At 47.5% G+C, this 26140-nt stretch overlaps 1 protein-coding gene across 1 annotated transcript; it reads right to left on the minus strand.

Moving 5' to 3' along the window:
- LOC119436145 (uncharacterized) lies at nt 1-25470 on the minus strand. Its single transcript, XM_037702907.2, has 4 exons — nt 25293-25470; nt 4163-4421; nt 3024-3292; nt 1-121 (listed from the first exon to the last, which is right to left on the minus strand). The coding sequence occupies exons 1-3, from the start codon at nt 25302-25304 to the stop codon at nt 3060-3062; spliced, it is 504 nt and encodes a 167-aa protein (XP_037558835.1). The 5' UTR covers nt 25305-25470; the 3' UTR covers nt 1-121; nt 3024-3059.
- Between the last annotated feature and the right edge of the window lie 670 nt (nt 25471-26140).

Here is a 26140-nt window from a genome sequence, read left to right on the forward strand (position 1 = left end):
TTTAAACAGCAAAAATAGAACGTGTTTTATTAAACAAAAAGAAAACGTAATGAGCTGTAATGTGAAACATTATGTACAGGTGTCCTCCAGGATTTCAGATGGCTGATGTGTCGTTTGTTACCTGCAAAAAAGAATAAGTAAAAAAGCATAAATATACAGCAATAAGAAATAATTGTAGTTATTTCGTTGCAAATGAATCAAATTATGTCGATCGTTTTGTTCCAAAGTTATTGAGTGTGGATTCGTTCAAGCTATTTTATAGACTAATGACACATATGTCCTGTTTCTGCATTGATATGTTTGTAATGATGTGTTTCTGGTGGCATTTTTCAACTGGTGTGTTAACTATGACGTTACAGTACGCAACGCTCTTGCAGTGGTGTATTTTCACTGTGACAGTTTTGCAAGAACATGCTTCAATATCTCGAGAAAAGAGCCTCTGGTCAGCGCAGGCTTGTGAAATGGCGCGCGAACTTTCTTCGCGATTTCTTTTTTTCCGTGTGTGTGCGTGTGCAACAGCCAGATAGAGATGAATCACACTGTGTGTTCTATTACCGACCACCAGGAAAGATGAGTAGCAGGCATCACCTTGCAGATGCCAATATTTCCTGATTCACATGTAATTAAAGAAAAGCAACAATAAGTAGTTCTACTTATGTAAGATCAAGTCCAGGAATTGGGGACACGAACAGCAACTGATTGAAAACAGGTGCGATTTAACTAAGAAAACGCCGTTTTTCGCGAATAGCTGCAGTCGCGCAGGCAACGAATCAGAAACTGCCACAAGAATTTGCGTCTTTAGGATGAGCCGCGCATCACGCATTCACAAGCTCTGTATTTTACAGCTGAATTCCCGCTCCGAACATGCGAAGATCAACCTATTATGACCCATAGATATAATGATAATTGGTAATAACCTTTGTTCGCGAAAAGCAATAATTGCGGAAAGAAACTTCCATGTAATTTGGCAATTCCAAATGTCTGTGTACTGTAGTTTAGGGACTTAGCTTATGTCTATCTAAAGCGCTACGTACATCCAAAATATGTCTAAAAATCACAGTTTTCACAACACGGTGTCAAAATTGAACACAGAAGTGTGGGTATAGCGTATGGACCCTGATCAGAAGTGTCTATGGAATCAGCGTACCGGTGGTTTCGATTGCTAATTAAATTTTATCAAACAATTAAACTTTTTTTGCGAACCCTCCCAGATTTTCCTGTTTCCTGACCATGGCTGTTAGATGCTGCTGCTGTCTTGCCGAATAGCTCACACTTTAAAAAATTGAATTACGTAGCCCGACGATGAGATTTAACCTCTGTCCACCAGCACAGCAGCCCGATAATCGCCCATACGCGTATACTTCTATCCTGTCAAAGCCACCAAGCTCTTCGACATGAGCGCCGCGTGCTTCACATTGCGTAGAACGGGTGCGCGAGAGCACATGCGCATGCACCAGTTTCCTTCACGTCAAAGACGCAGGAATGAAATGGGCAGATTTATAGCATTTCATTAACGGCTTCATGAATACTTTTCTTCACATAGATTCCAAACATGTGCGTTGGACCTGTACAGTTTTCGCGAGTTCAGTGATTCAATTCGGGGGTAGGTGCGCTATTTTGACCAATCCGTCGTTGTGACCAGCTCGTCGCTGCTTAGCCGCTGATCGCTGATGTCGCTGGTCGAACACAGTATAGTTAACGCCATTCCGCGTATTGCGCCGAGAATTTCTCATATTGAAGGGTCTACTAAGCCACGTGTTGGCGAAGAGGGCGAACTAAACTAGATGCCCCAAATTTCATGGTTATAGCGAAGATACGATCAACGCATTTAACTTGTGTTTTCATCCTCTAGTTCACAAGACTTCCTTTCCAGTTTATTCGCTCACAGCATAGCGCTTAATTTTGTGAACTAGTGGGTGTTCGTGAGTGGATGTAGATAGAGAAAGCTGTATCAATTTCGGCTGGCGATCAATCGTATATAGCAGTTGCTGTACGGCGTACTGTGCATCCGACTATGATGCGCAATACTCGAGTCCGGAAACCATTCATTAATTGAATTTCACATCAGTACATTAACAGATCTCCCGCATATCGTGACGGAAACGACAAATAAGAGAAAAGTAACAAAATGTTTATGTGCAGTCTGTTTGCAGATAAATGTAGCCAAGCTGCTCACAGGGCATCCAGTGCGTGCAACATTGCGCCGATCGTCGTCTTCCTAGCAGCTGTTTCTCTCTTTACTACAAGGAAACGGCTCGTAACAATACGCTTCCATCATACTTCAAACACTTTTCATTGCTTAACATTTCAAAAACCAGTAAAACTGTCTGCCATTAAAATTTTCACGAGATAATGCAAGTGATAAGCGTATACACGTTCGATGCTATATGCAATAAGAAAAGTGTTTGGCGAGGTATACGATTCTTAAGCGGCATCCTGCGGCGTAAACTTGCATATGCGCGCTCGCACATGCGTACATCACGCCTGTGCGAGTTTGCGTCGCAGTCAGTGCTTTCTTAGAGCGGAGTTTTTATAGAAATTTAAATGAAAACACTAAGCGATCGCTCATTCACTGGATGACAATCTTCATGCCTACAAGAAGAAAGCAGTGGGCGTGGCAACTATATCGGTTTCACTGGTCAAGTAAGCCTTCACACTGCAGGTAGATTAGACACAAGGCTGAATGTAAACCCCCACAGAGCGACTCACGGCTATAGCGGACTCTAAACGAGAGCATCACCGATCCATATCGTAAGTGCAGCAATAACGCACAGTGGGGCGCAAGGCGGCGTGGTGGCAACCTAAGACTCTCGTGTACAGACCTTGAAAGATGAACGAGGAAACGTTATACGCAGAACTTTAAAAATAGCTGCTCTTGCGTTGTAATTGCGTGCTAAGCCTTCTTGCACGTACGCGTATCCTTAGGAGATATCCAAAGTGCTATCAGAACCATGTGACAGCGTCAAACGTGTGCGGGAGCTACAGCTGTCAGTGCACCAAACAGCGGAAACTCCCGCACTCACGCTGAGGAAATGTCGGGAGGGCCAGCTCCCGTAGTGTCAGTGCCATCCGTGGGCCAAGCTGACGGGCAGGCCGACGGGAACGCCATAAGAGCTGTGGGCCAACTTGTAGGTCTTGATGGATCCGCCGCCGAAGCCGCTACCACCACCGAAGCCGCCGCCGTGGCCCAGAAGGAAGGCACCGCCGCCGCCGCCGCCACCGCCACGACCCAGGCCGTGGCCCAGCATCCCACTGCCGCTGAACACGGGCACACTGACAGCACGCCACCGACCTGGCGAACAAGAAAAAGGAGCCAAACGAAGCGCGTGCCTGTAAGCATCTCGCCTCGCAGCGAAGTCGCCTCACAGCGTTGGTCGTCCATCCGGCCATGCGCGGCCCGAGTGCCAACCATATCGCTCATTTGGCCGCATCAAAGACTGAAGGAGGTCCCCTGACAGCGTGTCACAATAGCGTGCGTTTTTCCCCGCCTTTTCTCCGTGGCATGTCATTAAAACTGGGCGTTCTAGGGTCGTACTTTCCTTTTCATTCTGTTCACCCGACGTCTTTGGCTCAGATGCGGCTCGGAGGCCGTCGCGACGTCGTTATCCTCGGTATTGGCCGCTCAGCGCGACGCATAATAATAATAATAAATAACATAAATTCAAACGGAACCTTTCTAAATAGTAGCTAACCCTCCTTTCATGACGGCGTCGATGGCACAGCACCGCTCTTATAGAATGATGCGCTTCAATGAATCTCAAAAGCTTTCGCGCTCCGCATTAAACTCGCTAGCAGATTAAGGGCCATATATATTTACGACACCTTCCCGCTCACGAGTAGTTTTCTTTGGCCGGCGCTTTCTCACTGCTGGCAGGCGCCCATTTTGCTAAACGCTTTTTGTCTACCAACGATGCCTTTGTACGCCTGCGTAAATTTGCTTACCGTAAGCTTCTGTTAACGAGTGCATGCGCCTCAGCGTAGGTTAAATAAAGGGCTTCTTTCTGAATGCAGAAGCGCGCTCAAGCTTCAATGTCTACCTCGCGCGATACCTCAACGGTCCGGGCGACTACGAAGCGGCCGCCACCTGTTCGACTACCACGTATACCGCTCTCTTCGGGGATCCTCTTCCACCTCGGATTACGCAGGCCAGACTGGCCCGTACCTTTGCCCCCTCCCCCGCCACCGCTGGGGAGGCCGTAGTGTCCGCTAAACCTCAGCAGCTGCTCGAAGACGTTGCCCGCGTAGCCGAGGTAGTGGCCTGCGTTGCCCAGGTTAGGCAGGACGGGCTTGGAGGCCGCGACGAGGACGGGCGTGGTCTTCGCGACGACCGGAGTCGCGACGGCCACGGCGCCTCCCCCGTAACCGCCGCCGCCGGCTTCGGTGTGGGCCAGGGCGCACAGGAGGCACAGGGCAGACAGTGCCTGCGGTAGAGAATAGTGGTTGTGCCCTTAAGCCAACGGCAAAAGAAGGAAACGGAAACAGAGAGGCGTAGGACCACACTACGGGTTACTCGCTTCTAATGCTTTATCCAGACGATGAACCGGGGACGTCTTTCGACCATAGGCCAGGAGCCATGTCAGCTCGCGTTTCTGGTTTCAGGGGCCCGCTTAAGGTACGCGGTTCACGCCGGCGAGAAATATATAGGCGCCTTTTCTTTTCTTTCTTTCTTTTTTTTTCTTTCTTTTTTTCGGGCAGTGAGTCCCACGTAATTGTTTATTTATTTATCGAATACTGCAAGGCATCGAATGTCCAAGCATTAGAAGCAAGAAATACAGCAGTAAGAAAAATCTAGACAGAACTACAGAGTGGATTCTAAGCTTTCAAGAGAGTGAAACCATGCACGTGTAAGTGCATTCCATTCTGCTATTGTTCAATGGAATACGGAATAATAGTAAAAGGATGAGTGTGACGGGTATGTCGAGTTGTTACTGTGGTTATGATGTTTTGCTTCTTTTTTTTACTTCGAGCACTTTCTTCTCTAAACAATCCTACAAAATTTACTCGAACTACACCACTGCAGATAAGTTGTATGCACAGGCTGACATCATTTGATAGAAAAACAAAGCAATTATTTCCTCAGTTTAAGTAATTCTGTTACTTATTGGTTTTCGTTCGCGAGTACTCTTTAGCATTGGCTGGCCTCCTTGGCTAACTATCATCATCATCATCATCATCATCATCACCAGCCTATATTTATGTCCACTGCAGGACGAAAACCTCTCCCTGCGATCTCCAATGATCCCCTGTCTTGCGCTAGCTGATTCCAACTTGCGCCTGCAAATTTCCTAACTTCATCACCTCACCTGGTTTTCTGCCGTCCTCGACTGCGCTTCCCTTCTCTTGGTATCCATTCTGTAAGTCAAATGGGCCACCAGTTATCCATCCTAGGCATTACATGGCCTTCCCAGTCCTTTTTTTCCTACTAATGTCAACTAGAATATCGGCTATGCCTGTTTGCTCTCTGATCCACACCGCTCTCTTCCTGTCTCTTAAGGTTAGGCCTAACATTTTTCGTTCCATCGCTCTTTGTGCGGTCCTTAACTTGTTCTCGAGATTCTTTGTTAACCTCCAAGTTTCTGCCCCATAAGTTAGCACCAGTAGAATGCAATGATTGTACACTTTTCTTACATGACTGTCATGACCTCCCTCATGACTCCATGATGGCTAACTATATGCCCGGTTATATGCTCGGTTCGCTAGAATCTTCTGTCACGAGCAGCTTTAGCGTAAGAACTCTTTGTGAAAACGGGTCGTGCTTTTTTAATCCAGCGGGTAGATGTGTGCATGCGCTGAAACACGGGTCAACTGTCTGGTTGGGCCGGCCCAAGCCATAGTCCGTGGCCCTCTGCCAGGATCACCTAAGAGTGGCCGATAATACGTCTCGATTATTTTATTGCGATAGCACCCACTTCGAGATTTCACCCACTTTAATTGGAGGTATCACGTTCCTCTGACGAAAAAATGTGGGCAACAGTATGTACCTCTTACAATAAAGAAAGTACAGTTGCCACTTTTATGAAGGTGGTCACCTTAATCATTACTGTATTGGCATAAAGCGTGTCAAGGTTGCTTCTTTTCACGAGGGGGTTAAAAGTATAACTGACTTAGGTAGCATCTGATATGATAGGAAAGATAGCTGCCTTATTACCAGTTAGGAGCTGTTAACGCGAAAGCCTTTCAAGCAGCCGATCACCTTCAAATCACCGGCGACTGTATACATACATGTATACGTATATACAGTGTTTCCCAGCTAACGTTGGCCAAACTGTTCCACAAAAATAAACGATTTAAAAAAGACAGTGCAAGATACGATTGTAAGACCTACGGTGTTCTGTCGAAATAATTTTGACAACCGAACAATACAGGTCTTAAAATCGCATCTTGCACCATGTTTTTCCAAATATATATATATATATATATATATATATATATATATATATATATATTCGTTCAACAGCTTGGCTAACGTTGGCTAGGATACCTTATATACTGCTCAGCCTCCTGGCATTCGCGAGGGGGACAAACGTCGTCCACCGTATCTAGGCCTGAGGAGGAGTCGGCTTCACTGCAAATGCGCCCATTTTCTAATCCCCTCGTTCTCAATAATTATGCCAAGCGTGATCGTTACTTCAATAAACGTTCATCCATTTATTCATCATTGTTTTGTCGACAACGGATAATTGATACCTAAAACATATTTTATTTTATTTTTGTTTGTCTGGCTATATGTGGTTGGTGACTAACATGTGAGAGGGGCTGAATAGTTCTGGCGAGTCAACGCTAGACCTGTAATACTTTCCTAAATATTCGTAGTGTATGTGTGAAGTCGCCAGTGCACTTGCCTCTACAGCTACACGGTGCGACAATTTAGCTTACAGAATTTATCATCTTTTTCTTTATTTTTATGTGGCTTAATGCCCAAAGGTTACAGCTAGGCTATGAAAGGAAACGTGAAGACCATGAGGTACCGGAATAATTTTTATGCAACGTCACATTACCATGGAGCACTTGTTGAACAAGAATTTCAAGAATAGTTCCAATCGCCGCACGACCGTATCACGAAGTGCAGCATGCCTTCCCAAGAGAAATACTTTGATGTTAATAGCTGCAAAAGAATAGGAAAGAAAACTTCCCATTTCCAGTGCCATTTTTCAAATTAAATTGTCCCAACTCATGTTTAGTTCGGTTGGTGTGCCCCTGTAAGAGTAACTGTGCTGTTACGTCATATGACAGATGACTTCGGGGAGTCAAACTGTCTAAAATCTACTGCCTCGCGCAGGAAATGGTGATCAACTGCGTTGTTAGCTCACCGGTGCACATAGCTGTGTCACACTCTCGAGCCGTTCTGATATGCCACCATTCGTCATGATGATGGCGCGTAAGAGGGAGGCACGGAATTTTCCATGCTCCAAGTTTTCAAACGCAGAATGTCCTGTAATTTCCATAAAATTTGCCTCAAGATGTGCGCTATGGCTTCGACATCACGCAAGTGCTGACGTCAATAGAACTTTAACTAAATTTAACTCCTTTTTTTTTCAGTCACCTATACGAATTCTGATTATGTATGATTATTTCTATCGCATGGCATGGGTGTTGCTGCACTCTTTCGTTTGCTGATTTGTCTTGAGGGGCCCTTTTTTAACAGCAGAGCTGTTTAAGTGTTTAAGTCGACCGTAAGTTGTGCCGCGAGTCGCAAAACCTCGCCAAGCTATGACGTTACTGCGTTGCCTAGCAACCACCTCGCGGAGCGGCGTATGCTTCGCCTCCTTTCCGTACCGTGCACCTGTTGCCTTGACGTGGGACGTTAAGGAGAGGGAAGGAGAGCATGCGCGCGTCGCGCGCAACGCTCGGGAGAGAGAAAGAGAAGATGAGAGCGAGAGAGAGAAAGAAATTGTAGCAGCACCAACAAGGTAAAATGCAGAACTTCTGCCGACGCCCCCCGCATTTCGTACGCGCGTGGTGTCCGTGACTGCAGCAGGCGCCTCTGGCGTCGGCTTGGCAGGTTTCGACCAGCCACGTCCCGGCAAGTGTGGAGGCGCAGCTTGGCCGTGATGTCACCGGCGACATAAAGCTTGGAGCCGCCGCGACGGCGGCAGAACTCTCGTGGACTCTGTGGCGAGTACATGTACCCTTGATATGGGACGACTAAAGAAGGTCCGGACACCCGAAGAAAAAACCGCTCATTTTGAAGCGCGTCGCCCGGCCAAGTGAGAATCTGCGCGTCGGCGGCGAGCCGATCCGGAATACCGTGCCTAGCAGCACTTAGCATTTCCTAGCAAAACTTAGCCAAGCCTAGTAAAACCTGGACGAATAGCTAGGTCGATCACCAGCTCCGCTGTCTAGTCCAGCCTTGCACCACTAGTGCAAGCTGCCCATGTTTTTTTTTTTTTCGTATTGTTATAGGGAGGGGTGGGGGGGGGGGAGAGTGTATTGCAAAGTTTAAAAATCGCACCAAATACCCGTTTGACCAATGTCGTTATTACTTTGTTCTCACGACAGTGGCTCTTTTACGTGCTCCGCCAATCAAGCTCGTACTTAAGAATACATGCTGAATTTTAATTCCTAAATATTTCCTTTGATGGGATGGTAGCAGTAATAGGTGAACGTTTGGGGCTAGTTGGTGGGTCATCTTTAATGTACTTACAGCGCAAGGCTAAACTTGGACAGAGAAAACAACAGCAAAAGAGAAGGAAATGGCAAGAAAGGGAGAAGGCAGTGATGTTAACCAGAAATGTGTCTAGTAGTCTACGCTACACTGGGGGATGGAAAATGGGGAATGGAAAGACGAGAAAGAGAGAGAGAGAGCGGAAGGAAAGACGCGGTGACAACAGCGTCAAGCAGGTTCTGTTTGAGGTCACACTTATGCTAGGTGTGTTTACGCCGTGGGTTAGCCATGCAGCGCTGTCCGCGTTCTTTCTTGTCTCTGTCGATGTTTAGCCTTGCGCTTTAACTACATTCAGGTTATAGGTGCCCTGGTTATTGTGCGCGATTCGTGCATGTGTGATAACAAGTTAGTGCGCTGCTGGCTGAAATGCTATTACGCCTGGGTAATGTCGAAAACTGCGAAGAACGAGCACATTTTGTTCTTTGTTCTTTCTTTCTTGATTCTTTTACTTTCCATTACAATAACTAATGTGCTGTTTAGGCAGGTGTCAAGCCTCTCACTACACGAAGGTAAGCAAGCGAGTGCCACAGTGAGCTTTAGAAATTTCGTCTATTTTTGCGATAAGGGAAACTGAACGGCGCACAAACTTACACTCTCTATTTGTAACTTAGCGTAGAAAAAGATAGAGAGAAGAAATATACGAATATCAAGGAGGTTAATCAAATGGGAATATTCAGCTTTGGTATCTCGCACGGGGAGGGGAAAAGGGAAGGGTAAAACAGTAAAGGAAGCAAGATAATGCAACATCATCCCCGCGAATACAACACAGCGGCGGGGGAAAATAATAAATAAATAAATAAATAAATAAATAAATAAATCTAAACTGTGCACGCGTTCACATAGGCCATCTGTTCGAAGGAGGCGCCCCATCCTCTGTGTTTGCAATCGATAGAGGACGAGGTGAGTTCTTCGCTACTGAAGCACTCTTCATTCTTCATTCGCCGCCTGATGATCCCACAAATAGATATAAATCCCAGTCGATCGTAGCATTCTATAGTATACCGCTGAACTTTCAAAGTGATTCGGAAAAGGTACTTTACCGAAGCAAGTAGCGGTCGAAAGCAGTAATATAGGGAGGGGTACGTGCTCCGAAGTCATTGCGCTTGATCGTTTTATTATGCGTACACGAGCGTAGACAAGTTTAAAATCCTAGTAAATATTGGTTATGAGGAATTGCTCTGAAGAATTATAAATGCTTCACAAGACCCAAATCGTGACACTGCGGCAGCATTGCCTTTGCCAGGTAATTGAGCCACGTAAAAAGTTATGAACAAGTTCCTTATGTGTTGATTAACTGGTATCACAACAATGCAGAGTCTATGTCACGCATTTGTCGATGATGACAAGGGCGGTATTTGGGAATTCACGCCAGACGTTCTTCGGCAAAGACAAGCACGTTTTACAGGATCGTTATTGTACACACGTGGCCAAAAAATTATACTTACAGTAATGCACTTCCACCGGCTTTCTCTCTTTATTCGTCTTTCTTTTCTGGATAAATCAGCTACAAAAGTTTGCTGCGGCACTCCTACGAAACACAATTAACGACCATGTTCTGATCGCCTGATGCCCAGGATGCTTTTCAGTTTACTTCTTTTGGGTACTTAGCTGGGAAATTCACGCTCGTTTCGTCCGCTATTCCATCCAGGCTTCCAAAGCTGCTAACGCAATCCATTCTATATTATGGCAGGGTTAGCGCATCTCTCTGATTGAATGCTAGACGGGCACGGCAGTTATGCTCCAGTTGATCTGCTCGAGAGAACGCAAGCAGTGGAAGAGTGCCTCGACTACGGGCTATTGACAAATTCGGGCACCCGTGAATGGGCGACTACGGCGGCAGCATAGCGGCCCCGTGGTGAATGGCGGCCGATTCGAGGAGGATCGCCACGGGCAGCCATGGTCCTGCGCGGTATGGGCCGTCATCTACACAATAAAACTTGGCAGGCACAATCTCTGGCCGATTGAGGCCGTGATATTCAGTCCGTTCGTGACAGGCTGTTTGCGAACACCGTTCGGCGCGTTGCGTCCCGATAGGCATCGCGCCGCATGACCGGCGATACTCCTCAATAATAGACGCCGCGGTCACGGTATCACTCTAAATGGCACATTTGGACGCGAAGCAGGCGCACCGCGAGCCATCGCTTCCCTGGGCGGCTGACAGGCTGGCGGCGATTGCTGCGGCAGCCGTTTCGGAGCTGGACGCAGGGTGCGCGCTCTCACATGCTCCGCCGCCAAAGGGAGAACTCGTTTCGGGTTCCAGCGCGGCATCCATTGCACGGCTCGTTCGAACACCTCGCTGCCAACAGCGAGCTGTAACGAACCAACACGAAAGGGGGAGAGGAGGGGGTTGAAGTGAGGGAGACACTACTAAACAGCGAGGAGTGGATCTGCATAAGATTCGCTGGTCCGCGGATAACCCAAATTCAAGACCTCGCAAAAGAGGGGAGGAAGCGAAGGCCAGGTTGTAAGGCGACGTTCAACGGCGAGGGGCTCGGAGGGGGGGACCCGGCTGTCCAATTCCCGACTTTCCGCTACGCCCCTCTTTCACAGGCGCGCGCGTGGTAGTACGCGATGCAGGAGTCGCTGACCCTGCGTGATTGGCGTATCGCCGGCCTTCACCTTGGCGATGCCGAAAGAGAACGCGCCACCATCATCTTTTTCTATCACCGCGAGCCTGCTATAGCCCGGCCGATGCGCGTTGGAGGGAGGGTGGCAAACCGGCGCTTTTCTGCGGGCTGGTGCGCCCGAGGCAGTGGCCGCCGCGTGGAGGTGGTTGTTGCAGGGGGGAAGAGGAACACCATCAAGCACGCGCCGGCCGTCCTTATTCCGTGCTGCAAGACGAGAAAAGAAGAATCATGACGCGCTTTCGTTTTTCGTTTCTCGCTGCAGGCTGCCGCGCATTCCTAACGCTGTTTGGCGGGCAATTTTCGCCGACGACCCCTCGAGGAACCTTTCAAGCCGTCTTGTTTGCTTTTGCCGCCTGCTTCTCCTTGTATTTTTTCTTTGCTGCCTTGTTTTGCTTGCTTTCCTCTCTACCGTACAGTCGGCTCCGAGGTGTCCTTCGCATTGCCTGTACAACGGTGGCTGTTATCGCTTTTGCGCTTCCTCGGCGACGAGATGCTTTTATAACAAGGCCTATTTTGTTTCTTTTTTCGGAGAATGAGAATACCAGTCTTTCTTTACTGCTCTCTAGATGGTTTGTTTGTTTGCCTCCGAGAGTGGCTGATGCCCACTATCGGGGATTGGCCAAAAATCGGGTGAGTTAAGAAAATAATTAGTCGAGTCTAAAACGAAACTCTCTAGACTGTGCCAATGGCTTCTTTTTCTTTGCCAGCTTGTTTACGAGGTAGAAAACGAAATAGTAGGGACGGAGGGATAGCAGGGAATACTCTTTTCCGATGCTTTATTTCCCTCATTGCTTTTGTTTCTTATGAACGTAACTGACAGTCACATGCCTTGTTTAACTTTGTTCATGCCGCATCCTCCTCCCCCAACCCCTTTCTGGATTTTTATTTTTAAAGCGTGTTGAGCATCTCGTTGAAACTGGACCTACGCGTAAACTCTTGCATTATCACAGGTCGCAGCGTCCATCGGCGTAAACGTTAAATTGGCTTTCCTTGGTTGCCCCCTTCAAACATCAATTGTTTAGTTCTTGCAAAGTAATATGAGGGCTGCAGATTTTCCGCGTTAGCTACGGAAGCGAATTAAACTAAAGCCATATAAAAAAAATGTCACAGTTTCGCCCTAAGGGCGAAGCAATGAATGCGATAGCAACACAGCAATGTCATACGAAGTAAGGTGGGCGGCTTTGGTAGCAATATGAAGTGTAGTAAACTAGAGCTGATTAAGCAAGCAGGTGTGCTGTGGCGTAAGTAGACCGACATGAAGAGAGACTCGATGACCACGAGAAGGCGCGTGTGAAACGGTGGTGTTGATGAGAAGCGCTTCCCGTGGGCAGCGCGTGCGAAGCGACACACCTGTAGCGCTGCACTACCGATCCGGGCAGTATTACATGTGTAGCATGCGTTGGAAAATGTGGCCCGACTATTACTAACTGAATGAACAAGCGTGGTGTGAGCGCGCACAAACAAACATGAATAGATCACACTGAATGCCTGCAGACAACGACTGTCAAAACGCTGGCAGCAAGCGCATACGCTGCAGCGGGCTGGCGAAGGTACGTGCGGTCTATCGCTTCAACAGAAACTGAGCGGCGAATGCACAGTGCATAAATGTCAGAGCCGTGTGGAGATAAGAGACGGTGCGGGCGAGCGACGAGCGCGGTTGTTGGCAGAGTAGAAGTGCCCCCCCCCCCCCCCCCCGCTCCCTCCGCGCTGGCTTCCCGCTTCCTTGCTTGCGCGTGGGATTTTGAGTGCGTTCGCTCTCCGTGATAGCGCGCGTCCCCGCACGCTTCCGCTCGGGCATACGGCGCGCGGCGAAGATTTTATCTATACGGAACCTCACAGCGACGGCGACGCCGACGGCAGAAATCCGGTTGAAGTGTCCATATAATTGCTATCGCAATAAAAAATTTGGGGCAGCTTCACACTAGTGGTGCGAAGACTGGGCAAACAGCAAAGCTGGCGACCCCACCCAGCTTTATCTCGGTTCGGCCAAGTTTTTGTGAGGTTATGCTTCGAGACTCGGCCACGTTTTGCGCAAGATCACCCCGGAATCATCGACAGCCCAAGAAGCAACGAACACTCGGTCATTAAAGTATCTGGACGCTCAAACGCTTTTGCTCGGTTTTGCGGGCTCGTAATTAACTCCGGATCTTCTGCGCGAATCACCGACGTTACGCCGCCGCTTCGGCGGCGCGATACTCGGGATCGGACCGAAGTCGTCTCACTCGCTCTCGAGTAGCGGCGCGGCGTCTTTTGCGCCGCGCTTCCTCTTCTTCGGGAGTGACGCTCTTCGGCCGCCCCAACTTCGCGGCGATGTGCTCGGCGCGGAGACGGCGGGGCTTTGGCGTCGTCGCGGCGGCGACGCCGAGCTTATATATCCAGTGGATCAGCGCAGTGACGTCACGGCTTAGCTACATGCCTGCGCAGTCGCGGCAACCACTTCGCACGGCGCGGTGACGTCAAGGCTCGGCAGAGCTATATAAGGCGAAGCGATGCGGGGCGCGCGATGACGTCACGGCTCACGCAGCTGTGGCGAGGCTCGGCGCTGTCGGCGCAGCTGGGGCGAAGCGTTGCGAGGCGACGCATGGTGACGTCATCGCCAGGCGGAGGTTTTGCGGTGTACACTCGACGGACTATCCTCGAGCTTAAAACAGCTTCGCTAGTTCACAGGGGTATGTGCCATTGTGCTTGGACCCTTTCTGCCCTACCTCCAGGATCGACCAACAATTTGTGTTCGCACTACGCGGCCTAACCAAGAGCTTAAACAGCTTCGCTGTTAAAAAAACAGCTTTTCTTAACAGGAAGAGAGTGCTGTCACCCAGCTCCATCTTCTGGGACTGGCTGTTTGCAAATGCAGCCGCTTCATTGCAATGCGAGGCATCAAAGGGTTCTAGGTCACGGACGGCGCACATTAAATCTTGCATCGTGATGATTCTAATATTTGAGTCTTGGTCGTCGTGCAACTTTAATGCCACACCCTCAGCGTTAGGTGTCCTTTACTGAAACGTCCATTTTCCTGAAGATGCGCGCACAAAACTCTGGAACCGCCATGTTGTTTGGAGGGCTCATACGGTCACTTGCGCTCCAAACAACGTGAGCTGAGCACATTTTATCAATTTGTACGCCGCTACACAGCTGTATTATCAGCGTAAATTTAAACGCAAGCAGAAAAAAAATAAAGAAGGCTGATCACAATGCTTTTTCATGCAATTACATGGGATGGCGACTTAGAAGCGTTCTGTAATCGGTGTAGTCTCAAATATACTTGTTGAAACCTGAATCAAGCAACTTATAAATGTAGGCGAACGTAGAAGCGCCACAATGCATGTTAGTCGTTTTAGACTTGTTCGCATCTGAATATACTGTATGCTGATAGAAGGCTAACGCTGTACGGGCGTACGGGGCGGACGACACGAAACTGAGGAACGAGCTGAGAAAAGCTAACGCTTTAAAAGGGAAAAATTAAAATGCCACTCAGGCAGGGCAACTGGCCAGTCCAGGCTACTAACCCTATAGCTGCCTGCATGAAACGCAGGCAACAAAAAATCAACAATATATGGAGCAGCGCACGACGAAGTTGAAAATCCGAGGGTGGTGCTGGGAATTACGTTTAGCATTATAATCTATATATATATATATATATATATATATATATATTTATATATATATATATATATATATATATATATATATATATATTATCTAGAGCTTAGACGGTTTAATCTGCAATAAGCACGTGGCATACGTACAAACCCATGCCGCGAATAAAACCTGGCACGCGCAATACAAATTCCAATACATTTGAACTCATAACTTCATCAACTCTGGAGTGAATTAAAAAGATGAAAAGTTCAGGCAGCTGTTATGCTCTCCTCTAAATGTAACGTTGGCACACCAAGAGCCGATGTTACATTGACAAGCGATAAAAAAAAAAAAGCTGTTGATAAGTTCGAGAACACGCGCAATAAAAATAAGAAAGCTATGCAGATCCCACGCATTGTGGGAATCAACGTTATGCGACGCATTTTGCAGATAGCTGGCTATCTACCATCGTTTAAGGTTCCTCAAAGTGTCACTGTAGGGGCTCAATATGTCCGTGTAAGGCAAGCACTTGTGTGTGCGACGCAAGCGTGCGTGTGGCGACAACGGCAATGTGACGGCACGACGACTGCGATGACACGACGAGTGAGGTATCGCCCTGAGGCGAAGACGCATTAGACAACAAGCTGTTCAGTTATGGTTGATACTGAAAGGGGTGTATTGTCACGTGGCATCTCACACCGCTCGATGCCACAGGGGAGAGCGGGGGACACTGGTGGCTACTATGCTACATGACGTACGTGTCGACCGTCTCAAGGCGGTAGCTTTCACGGGTGAATAAGAGCGGTGAAACTGTTGTGCGCTCGTGTTATGAATTCGTCTGTTGCCTAATGCGTAGAGAATCTTGATCTGGGGTACCTTGGTTCAAATCGTTCCATTAGACACGCAATTCTCTATTGAAGAAGATTCAAACGAGGAGAGGCAGGCACCTACCTATACAACGAAGTGCCTAAGAGGCAAAGAATGTTTCACATTAAATGAGCTACTCAAAATGAATGTGACGTATTTCATGAGGACTAATCAGAATCTAAGTATTACGCAGCCAAACGATACCATAGGCTGAGGCGAACTGTTCAAGCCGCTCCTTACGCCACAGTATGATAGCAAGAAAAAAAAAATACCGGGGGATGTATGACATATCACAGAATTCATATGTTAAAGCTGAATAATCTATGAGCCAAGTAAAAACAAGTCTATGAGCCAAGTAAAAACAAGACGCGCAGAAACCTTACTGTCATAATAGATTATAAATTACAGTCCTTAATTCGTTAAATAGAAAAAAAAAACATTCCACTTGATTTGAAATATTTGTAAATAGATTATGTGCACATGACTCTTGACAGTGACCCGAAACCTGAGGTTTCTATTCTTTTCTAAAGCTACGAGCGTGTCAAGGGACCCGTTGATTCAGGTTTATACCTCGCGCTTCATATTACCAGGCTATTGAGAAACCGTTGAAATAATTCATTTTCTGAATGAACACTTTCGTTATTCTTATCTGAAAGTTAACTTTGAAGTATACCGAAATGTCTTTACGCGGTCAAGTGTTCGGCGTAACGACATAGAAAGTGTACGGGAGTCGATTTGGCTTGAAGTCAGCCTAGGGCGCTGTGAAAAATTGTGAATTGGAACTTTCTATGAACTGCCGAACATTTCCCCTGTCTTGTTTGATGAGGTCGTCTCTTTTATTGAAAGTGTCTTATCATCCCACAGCAAGCACAAGGCAATCGTTCGTAGTGATTTTAATACACCTGGAAAAGATTGAAACACACTAAAATATTCTAATTACAGTCATTACATAGAGAACATGCAGCTATGTTCGGACTTTCTGTCCTTCTGCTCCCTTCAGCAGCATAACTTTATCGCCAATTCCCGCGGCAACGTCTCAGACCTTTGCTTCTCGAATGATTAAGTTATAGATGTCTCTCGTTCAGACATTTCCCTTGTGCGTCCCAATAAGTTTCGCCCGTCGCTAAAAATAACTGCCTCTGTGTCAGCCCTGAGGCAGAGTTCTTCCAGTGGCATAAATGAGGTCCTCTCGCTTTGCTTTCAAGCTTGGTGATTAGGTTGGTTTATATGATTTCTTGTCCACCACCAATTGGTCACTGGTCTCAGACAAAACCAATGTTGATGACAAAGTAGATCAATTTACGAAGCTTGTTTTGAGCAGTATGCGCCAATACATTCCCAAGTACAGTCCTAGACGCTCTAAATATCCCCACTGGTTCTCATCTGAACGTACATCTGCCCTAAAGTATAAAGATCGCGCGCACCGTAAATCCAGAAGTCCTGTGCCTAATGAGTGGAGCGAAGAATTCCGCTTTTTTAGGACTCTCTGCAAACGCCTCGATAAGCGGGATAATAAATCATGCATTTCATTCTTGGAAAAGAACATCTACGACCGGCCGGAGGAATTTTGGATGTATATCCGCAAGCACTCTACTAAACGTGGAGAGTGTTTTCGCCTGATCGACTGTAGCGGAGTAGAAGTCCATGCAGTCGCGGACTGTATTGCTGCCCATTTCTCTCCTTATATAAAATTTCAGCTTTCAGCGCTGCTGTCAGTCGGCAGCACATGGCGGTTCCTACATCTAGTGCTGTGTTGTTTGATGAAAAGCTCATCAGCGAATTCCCTAAGCGCTTGAAGCCTTCCCTATCATGCGACCCTGATGGCATCTCCTCCGCAATTCTAAAAGCTTACGGCAGTATATTTGCCCCAGTATTGACATCTATATTTAATAACTCTTTCAATACTTGCACTTTCCCTCACATGTGGAAAACTGCTTGTGTTTTTCCTGTTTTCAAGTCTGGCTGTAAAACTGATGTCTCAAATTATCGCACGATTTCTCTTCTCCGTGCCATGTACGTCTAAGATTTTTGAGCTTGCTCTTCACAACATATTGTCTTTCACTGTGAAGAATTCATTATTTCGAATCAGCATGAATTTCTCACCAGCCACTCCACTATCACAAATCTCGGAAGTTTCACGACACAGATCTCCGCGCCGGTACTTCAAAGGAGGCAAGTTGAAACCATTTACTGTGACCTCAGCAAAGCTTTTCAGATGGTCGGCCACTCACTTCTAATCAAGCTTACGCACTTTGGTATTGACTCGTCAAGTGTCAATATCTTGCACAGTTATCTTCTTGATAGCTCATGTTATGTTAACGTCAATAGCCAAACGTCTTTTTTTTTTTTTTTTTTTTACATGGCAGCTAGCACTCTGCAGTCTGACCAGTTTTCTTTTTCTAAATTGTGCAAGGATAATATCCTCAATTTGAATGCGGTTAAGGCCAAAGTCATGACTTTCACACTCAAAACGCAAACATTTATTTTTCCTATTCTGCAGATTCTGTACCATCGTGTAAGGTCTGTGAGATCAATGATCTCGGTCTACTTTTTCATACAACCTTACACTTTGCAGCTAACACTAAACGCGTTGCAATGCGGGAAATGCGCTCTCTTGTCTCCGTTTGCAGACTATTGAGAGAATTCAACTCTCCTGCACCCTTCCGGAAGTTGTACACAACAATCTCTTCCTTAACTCGAATACGCGTCGGTCATCTGGAATGGCATTTCTAGATCCAACAGTGACATTATAGATCGGGTCCAGAAAACGTTTCTAAACATATATCATCCCAGTGTTGCTAACACGAACACTGGCCTTTGTTCTAGCACTGTTGGGTTATTGTCATTGCCCTTACTTTGCTGCCGACGTAATAGCGCTGACCTTTTGTTTCTTTTCAGATTCCTTCACAGTAGTCTCACCTGCCCCGAACTCCTCAGTTCTATCATGTTTCGCATTCCGTGCAAGGTCAACAGAGAACATAGACCTTTTCATGTTCCTGCCTGTCATCACCAACACTCAACCATCCACAGAATACTGAGTCTTTATAATGCTTATTTTCATGATCAATATTTTTCATAACCCACTGTTCATAGCTCTAACTCTTTTTGAAACTGTGCGTTGCTGTGTCATTGTTTCACACATTGTTCAACTGCCCTTCTCCACCCTTTTCTTTTGTATTCAGCTTGCGCCTTATTGTATGCACTCGCTTCTTTTCAAGATTGTTATTTTTATTCATTTTTTACTTATATTCCCCTGCCGTTCTTTTTTTTAAAGTATGCGTGCGCCAGCACTCAGACCTCATGGTTGTTCCTGGGCGCAGCAAGTAAATGATTGATTATTATTATTATTATTATTATTATTATTATTATTATTATTATTATTATTATTATTATTATTATTATTATTATTATTATATTATTATTATTTGATAAATATACCTTACGGTATCTTCATACATGTGGAAAGCTGATAATATTTTTATGAACTCTGCAAACAACCGCTGTAACAAAGAACAGTGCAGTTGGGAAGGCCCATTTATTGATTACGACCTGTTCTTTAAGCAAATTATTGTAAAATTATCCTTTATTAGCCCTACACAATGTTTCATCTGTGGTCACCAGCGTTACGCATCGTTGTACACATTCATTTGCAGTACACGATGGTCTCCTTCTTCGGCATTCTGTGCAGCGTAGCGTAGGACGAAACGGTGAATCTCCTCAAGATACGTGCAGCGGACTACAGCGACGAACGCCCCCCGCAACATCGTCAGCGCAGGCGGTGGAGAGATATGACAGCGCCACCACTGACCACCACAAAGCTCTCGCGCGAGAGCATGTACTAGGTCTGGCGTTCGTAGGTGAAAGTGCCTCACAACCCTCTCCCTTACCTTCGGAGTCATATCTCCGACGCCGGTAACGCCGGCTGCGGCTTTTCCGAGAGACGTCAGTCGGGACGAAGGCGCTGGCACGGGCCATTCAGCGAGCGCGGTAGGGACTTATACAACGAGCGCTCTTTCCTTCAACCTCCGGCGCTCGCCCGTTGCCCTTTCCCTCCGGCGAGATACGCGACCCAACCATGCAAGACGGTAGCCAAAAAAAAAAAGCCATTCGCTTTGAAATTCCTTCCGGTGGGATGTACGCGTTATGATCCCGCCACGTGTCTCCTCCCTACACTGTCACTGCGCTCCCGCTGGCAAACCTGACGCCGACCCGCAAGAGTCAGCTAGCACTGCAGCACAGGGCAGCAATTAGAACACTCCTTTGGCTACCGCGCCAGTCACCGGTGACTGCATGCTTGGCAGAGGCCCAAGCCTGGCCCCCTTCTAGCCACCGTACCTGGCCCCTCTCGCTCCTCAAGCTGCGGCTGGGGCTCCTCCGCGTAGACAGACTGCACCACGCTCCGGAAGGCGAAACCCTAGTACACAGACTTCGGAGCCGACACTCCTCCCGGATCGGCAGCATCTGTTCACTATATGACAAGGTGGTAGGTCAGCCCCCCACAGCAGTAACGCCCCCCCCCCCCCCCTCACCTCACCAGCAGCCACTCGAGGTCCATCTCCAGCTGGAAAGCAATCAGAAGAAGAGGACCTCCACATGCGAACTAATACAGGCAGTCATGTCCAAGTTGTATGAACTAGATCTACGACTGCAAGTCTTCACGGACCGGTCGGTCTGTCCTCTCTGCCAATGGCTCGGCAGCAGCATCCTGCGAAGTTCCTGCAGCATCCTGCGAAGTTCCATCTGGCGGCGGGCTACCTCGCCGCACACCCACCGCAGCTGCCCATGGCCATCATCACAGACTCCAAACCAGGTCTTCAGGCACTACTTGAACCCGACCGACCGGGAGTCACAGTTGCCCTGCTCCTGGCCAAGCTCACAGCCATCCAAAGGAGTGGCACTCCCCTCTCACTTCACTGGCTTCCCTGACACGTAGGGGTAGCTGGAAATGAAGCAGCGGATGCAGCAGCCAAAGCAGCGTATCATGACCCTGTCGGAGTCACTACACCAATAGCTGCATCCGATTTCACGTGGACCGCAGCCCACCAGACACACGTGTGGCTAGCGGCGGCAAACCACCGGCCACTGCCCGAGCAAGGCCCTTAACAGGCAAGAACAAATACTTCTCCTACGTCTCAGGACAGGCAGCGCATGGCCTGCCACCAGAAAATACAGCGTAGGGCGCATTTCATCACCTGCCTGTCGGAGATGCGGCTCCCCGGAGACCCTTGACCACGTCCTGCCCATGCGCAGCCCTCGCTACACAACGGCGGGCGATGACGACCGCATATCATCGCCTCGGCCTTCCAGCCAACTCAGTGAAGGACCTGCTCATCCCCCGCCAATCGTCAGTCGCAGCACTGCAAGCCTTCCTCGAGTATGCTGCTGCGGCTGGACTTGCCACCCTATAGCCGAGCCTTGCGGTCTCCTGCCATGGCACAATGCTTGCAGCTGAACCTTTCCATACCTCAGCTACTTCTTCCCACTCCTTCTATATCTCTCTTCTTCTACCCCCCCTCTCCCCCCTGATGCTGAGCCATGCTCTCTTATGCGTAGCAGAAAATAGCATCTTCTTCCTTCCTCTGAACCACTATATATATATATATATATATATATATATTCTCTGTCACCTTACTAGGGTGGCGGATACGTTTAGGAGGTTGCGGGGAGAGGTGGCCCTTGCATCGGCGTCACGTGTACTTGGAAGTGGCCACACTTTTCACTGGATGCAGCATGCCCAAAGTAATAGAAGCAGTTGTTCATCACTGCTTGTCCAGTGTCATATGGACTTGTCCAGCCTCGCAAGCCGAAAGCTCCCGTCTCCTTCTGCCTCCGCTACAGTACCACGTCCAGCTAATATATCGCTGGGTACACAACACATGCCGCAAAAGACTGCTTGAATTAATGCATGACACAGGACTCACAGCCCACATAGTATAACACGTATCAAAGATTATGCTTTATTGCAAGCTACTATCGAAATGAAAAAAAAAAATAAATAGGACATCCGAATCTTTACGCTGAAATTGATGATCGAGACATCATGTTTCAAAAAAACATTTGTAATTTCCTTATTTGATACTACAAATGCCAAAAACTAATCTGACCCATCGACGCGATAATCTATAGCTACCAAATCTGCAGAAAGTACAGCATGTCACTTTACGCACTCAAGGAAGGGTTCATTGCTGCTTTTTAAAGACGTTAATTTTACATGCTCAAATAGGTTGCTACACGCCTTTTAACATGGGCCGTCATATTTGTCAGATAATTTGTCACTTTTTCAGATACGAACTATATGATGACGAGACGTTTACTCAGGAATAATGGTGCTTTGGCCTGTACAAAAAATAGCTGCTCATCAAGCAACCATATTGTAATTGCCTTTGGACACTCGAAATTTTCCTTTAAAAGATGTTAACAAATTCCGCTTTGTTGTTGAGCACGTATTCATGGGTTTCACGTTCGGCTGTGAACCAAGAACTCTGAAGTACACTGTAAAAACCAGCCCTCACTCAAACAGTCATGTCTTCATCATTTTTGACAAGCCATCGGCGTCATTCCGACAAGACGTTTCTATCGCCGTCAACAAGGAGAGAAGGAGAGAGTTCCGAATACTACATGTAAAAGAAATAGAAAAAAAAAGATATAGCTCGTGATAATAACACGATTCAATTGGCTGCCGTGTGCAGTGCGTCGTGGTGTACGCCCTAAAAAAGTGACAGACTGCACTAATTTTGACGGTAACATGCATGGAAATAAAGCTGCCAAGATATTTCCCGTCAGTTACTGCAGCACTTCTTATTGTGTAGCCATGGTACAATTCACCGAGACAAGCCGTGACAATGCACAGTTCCTCAAGTTATTATCATCTGTGTGCCTTTTCGTTTGCTGCTACATGTATGCGGTAATCGGTCATCGGATGCCTGCTGAAACACGAGGAGTTGTCATGCATATTTTACATTATTCTGCAAAACTGCAGCTTTCTGTTGACGAAGCCGTGGTCAGAAAAGGCTGCGCACAGCAGAATAGTGCAGTCTTGAGAGTTGAGCGAATTGTCAGAAGTTCAATAAATAAACTCATGGAGATTTGTCATAAAGTCTGATCACGACACTTCACAGGAACTACTCTATAACTCTGTGAGTAACGTGCGCTTGCTACAGGATAATGTAATAAAGCCTCTCTTTGACCGTCGTTAAAATTCAACGTCCATCTGATCAGGCTCTTGAATAAGGTAGGCGAAATCCCTTGAGAGTTCAAACGATGCTAACATAATCCCATATAACCACGTCTGTGCGTGCCTCATAATCATGTCGTGGTTTTGGCACGTGAATGAAACCCCAGAAATGAGGGGGGGGGGGGGGGGGGGGACACCACGCCTGTGTAGAAGGAATTTGTTTTGCATTAAGCATTATGTTTCTTTGCCCTCATGCTAAATTCGGGCCCCGTATTTACAAAGAGCTCTTACGCTCGAAATAATCGTTCTCAAGAGGAAATTCCAGCCAATCCTGACGCTGGCCGTAATAGTAGCGGGGGTGGCGAGCCAATGGCAAAGAGCACTTACGAACGACACGCTTTGTGAATTCAGCGCCTGATGCTTGAAGGGCGCAATCTTACTTGTTAAAAAAATCAAATTGCGTGGTTTAACGTCCATAAAGTGCACAGTGGGTTTTGAAGGACACCGCAGTATGGGGCTCCGGATTAATTTTGACCACCTGAAGTTATTTAGCGTACACCTAAATCTATATACCCGAGTGTTTTTGCATTTCGCCCCCCATAGAAATGCGGCGGCCACGGTCGGGAATCAATCCCGCGACCTCGTGCCAAGAAGAAGAACGCCATTGCCACTGAGTCACCGCGGTGGGGTTAAAAAGAAGTAGTGAAATCTAGTGTTGACTACAAATATATAACTTGAATATATAAACACTCGTGTCAGTCTTCACAAACAGTTAATTATTGCTAAATTTAACATTTAGACATCCGAAAGATGAGAGTCGAAAAGTAATACTAAGCTGCCTAGTTTCACGATTTAGCTCATCGGATTCCATGGTCATCCTACCTCATCGCGAACCATCACAAAAGCCCGCTCGAACATCGGTAAAGCAGCAACGACACACTTGGGCAATAATGTCACAAACACGTTCTGCTTATTGTTTTTAGTGTTGTACATTTGTCCTGTCCTTCGTTTTTCCTATAACATATATCTCGTCCATACGCGCCTGTATAAGGGTAGCAGTGAAGCTATGCAGCTTCGGTAGAATTATCAGCGCATCTTTTTTGTGAACGTCAAGTTTTGTGAACGTCAGCCAGTTAGTTTGACTTCACCCAAAGCTACAATTTTACCTCAAGAGCAAAGCCTGATCTCACTTTACGCGTAACCGAAGAAAACTATTATACAAAAGCTTTGAGTTTCACATTGGACCGCTGCTTTCAATGCGCGGGCTTTCGTTCAGTGAATGCACCGGACCAAGATTCAACTCATGCGCTCGTATACTACTTATCAGTTATTCCTATATAGTATAAGCTGAAAAGCATCGGTGTTGTTTCTGTAGAAACGGGAAGTTTCGCTTAGAGAACGACAGCAGAAGAAGCGTTATTAGGGAACCGTGAAGATCAATCACTGTACACGATTCTCTTGTGCGATAGTTTTAGTGTCCCTGAACTACCTTCCGCTGTGTTTGCTTCTAATCCGCTGTGATTTTAATCGAGTCTACTTTGAGCTGCTTACGGCGAGCCGTTCAGAAACTAGAAGGCGCCTATTCTACTCGAAGGACTCCTCTAAGTTGGTCAACCATAACTTGTAGTAATTTTTATATATTATTTTTAGGAATGGTACGTGTCCGTCTTTTCTATCTTTGTCGCGAATTAGAGACCAAGGATCGTGTCATAAGTGCCCTGTTTCTCTAGCTGAAGCAAACGCTTGACGTTTCATTTGGCTCTGTCCTGGTACACACACCATCATGCTCAGGATACTTGAAAAAGCGAGACTGAAGCCCAGTGCAGTGAGCAACTACAACCATTGAATGGCCGTCGACAACTTAGCAAAGATGTTGCTGCAATATCTGTACAGCGCGGAGCGGCATGGTTCTTGTTCTACCTTTTTTCTTGCATGCCTCGAGGCCAAATATTTTGAATAAAATCAAGCAACCGATTCGTACCACCGGTGCCGCGACGCTCAAAGCGTCCTCTTTTACGAAGAATAGTTTGCTGGTCGGCTAGTTGGCGGGAGACATTGCGTGATGGAAGCACAACACACGACACATGTAGGAAACAGAAGTAGCCGGGACGGGCGTCCTCTCTGTTCATGACTGAACAGTCATTCGCGTGCCGGTTTGCGTGTAAACACAGTCTGTTTGCTTTTCAACAGGCTAAGCGCACTCTTGGATGCCTTCAATACGCGACGGATAAATATATATATGAAGACGTCAGATATCGGACTAACGGTTGCATTTGCTTCATTTCACGCGCCACGGGAGCGTCCGTCGAAGATGCACGAGCGCGACCGGAAGGTCCGCTATATACCGGAACGAGCGGCCGGAGGACAGGTTCCCACTCACCACGCCTCTCATGATGATCCTAGTCGGTGTCAAGCGGTGCGCCGATAAACAACACACGGCGGCGAGTTGGTGACCTTCGGCGAGGCGATCGAACCTCGAGAACACTTCAAAGGGGACGAGTTGCACGCGCGCCGCGCACTGCGCTGATACTGCTGCTATCGCTTGCGGCGGGACCCGGCAGAAGCGACTGGCATGCTGCGGTGGGACGAGCGGCGCTTATATAGCGGGAGGAGGAAGCGTCCGCTCCTCCAGCCGGGAACTGACCTAGAGAAAACTGTAACAGAAAGGGAAAGAGCCGACCCGCCGGAGCGCCGAAATAGAAGGCGCCGAACACACCGGGTGTGCCCCGCACGTCACTCCCGCGTGGGCATGCGTACACACACACACGCGGGAAAGAAGAGACCGCAGAGTGGTGCCGGTGCGTGTTTGTGTGTACGAGGAGTCTCTCTTGATGCTGCTTCTGCCTCCGCTCATCATGGCTGCAGCGCGCGTGGCTCTCTCGCTGGGCAGGCGCTTAATTGCCGCGTCAGTAGGAGGAAAGGACACGGCGGCGGCACTCTTCGTCTTCCCCGTCTCTTTCTTCTTGTCATTCTTCGCCTGTCATTTTGTAAAACACGACTCCCGCGACTTGCTTTCTTTTTCACGTGTTGCTCGCGGAACAGGCGCGCTCCGCGTAGCCCCACTTCTCGATAAACTGTTATGCCGGAAAGCACGCGTTGCTTTCGACCTCGACGCTCTCTAACGAAAACCTGAGTTCTTGTTAGCGTCCGGCTTCCGCATTCTTGCCGAGGCGCGAAGCTTCTTTGCAAGCCTTTGAAAGCTTGCGCGTATTCGAAAAGATGCAGGAA

This window comes from Dermacentor silvarum, chromosome 1 (genome assembly GCF_013339745.2).
Source record: "Dermacentor silvarum isolate Dsil-2018 chromosome 1, BIME_Dsil_1.4, whole genome shotgun sequence".
NCBI lineage: Eukaryota > Metazoa > Arthropoda > Arachnida > Ixodida > Ixodidae > Dermacentor > Dermacentor silvarum.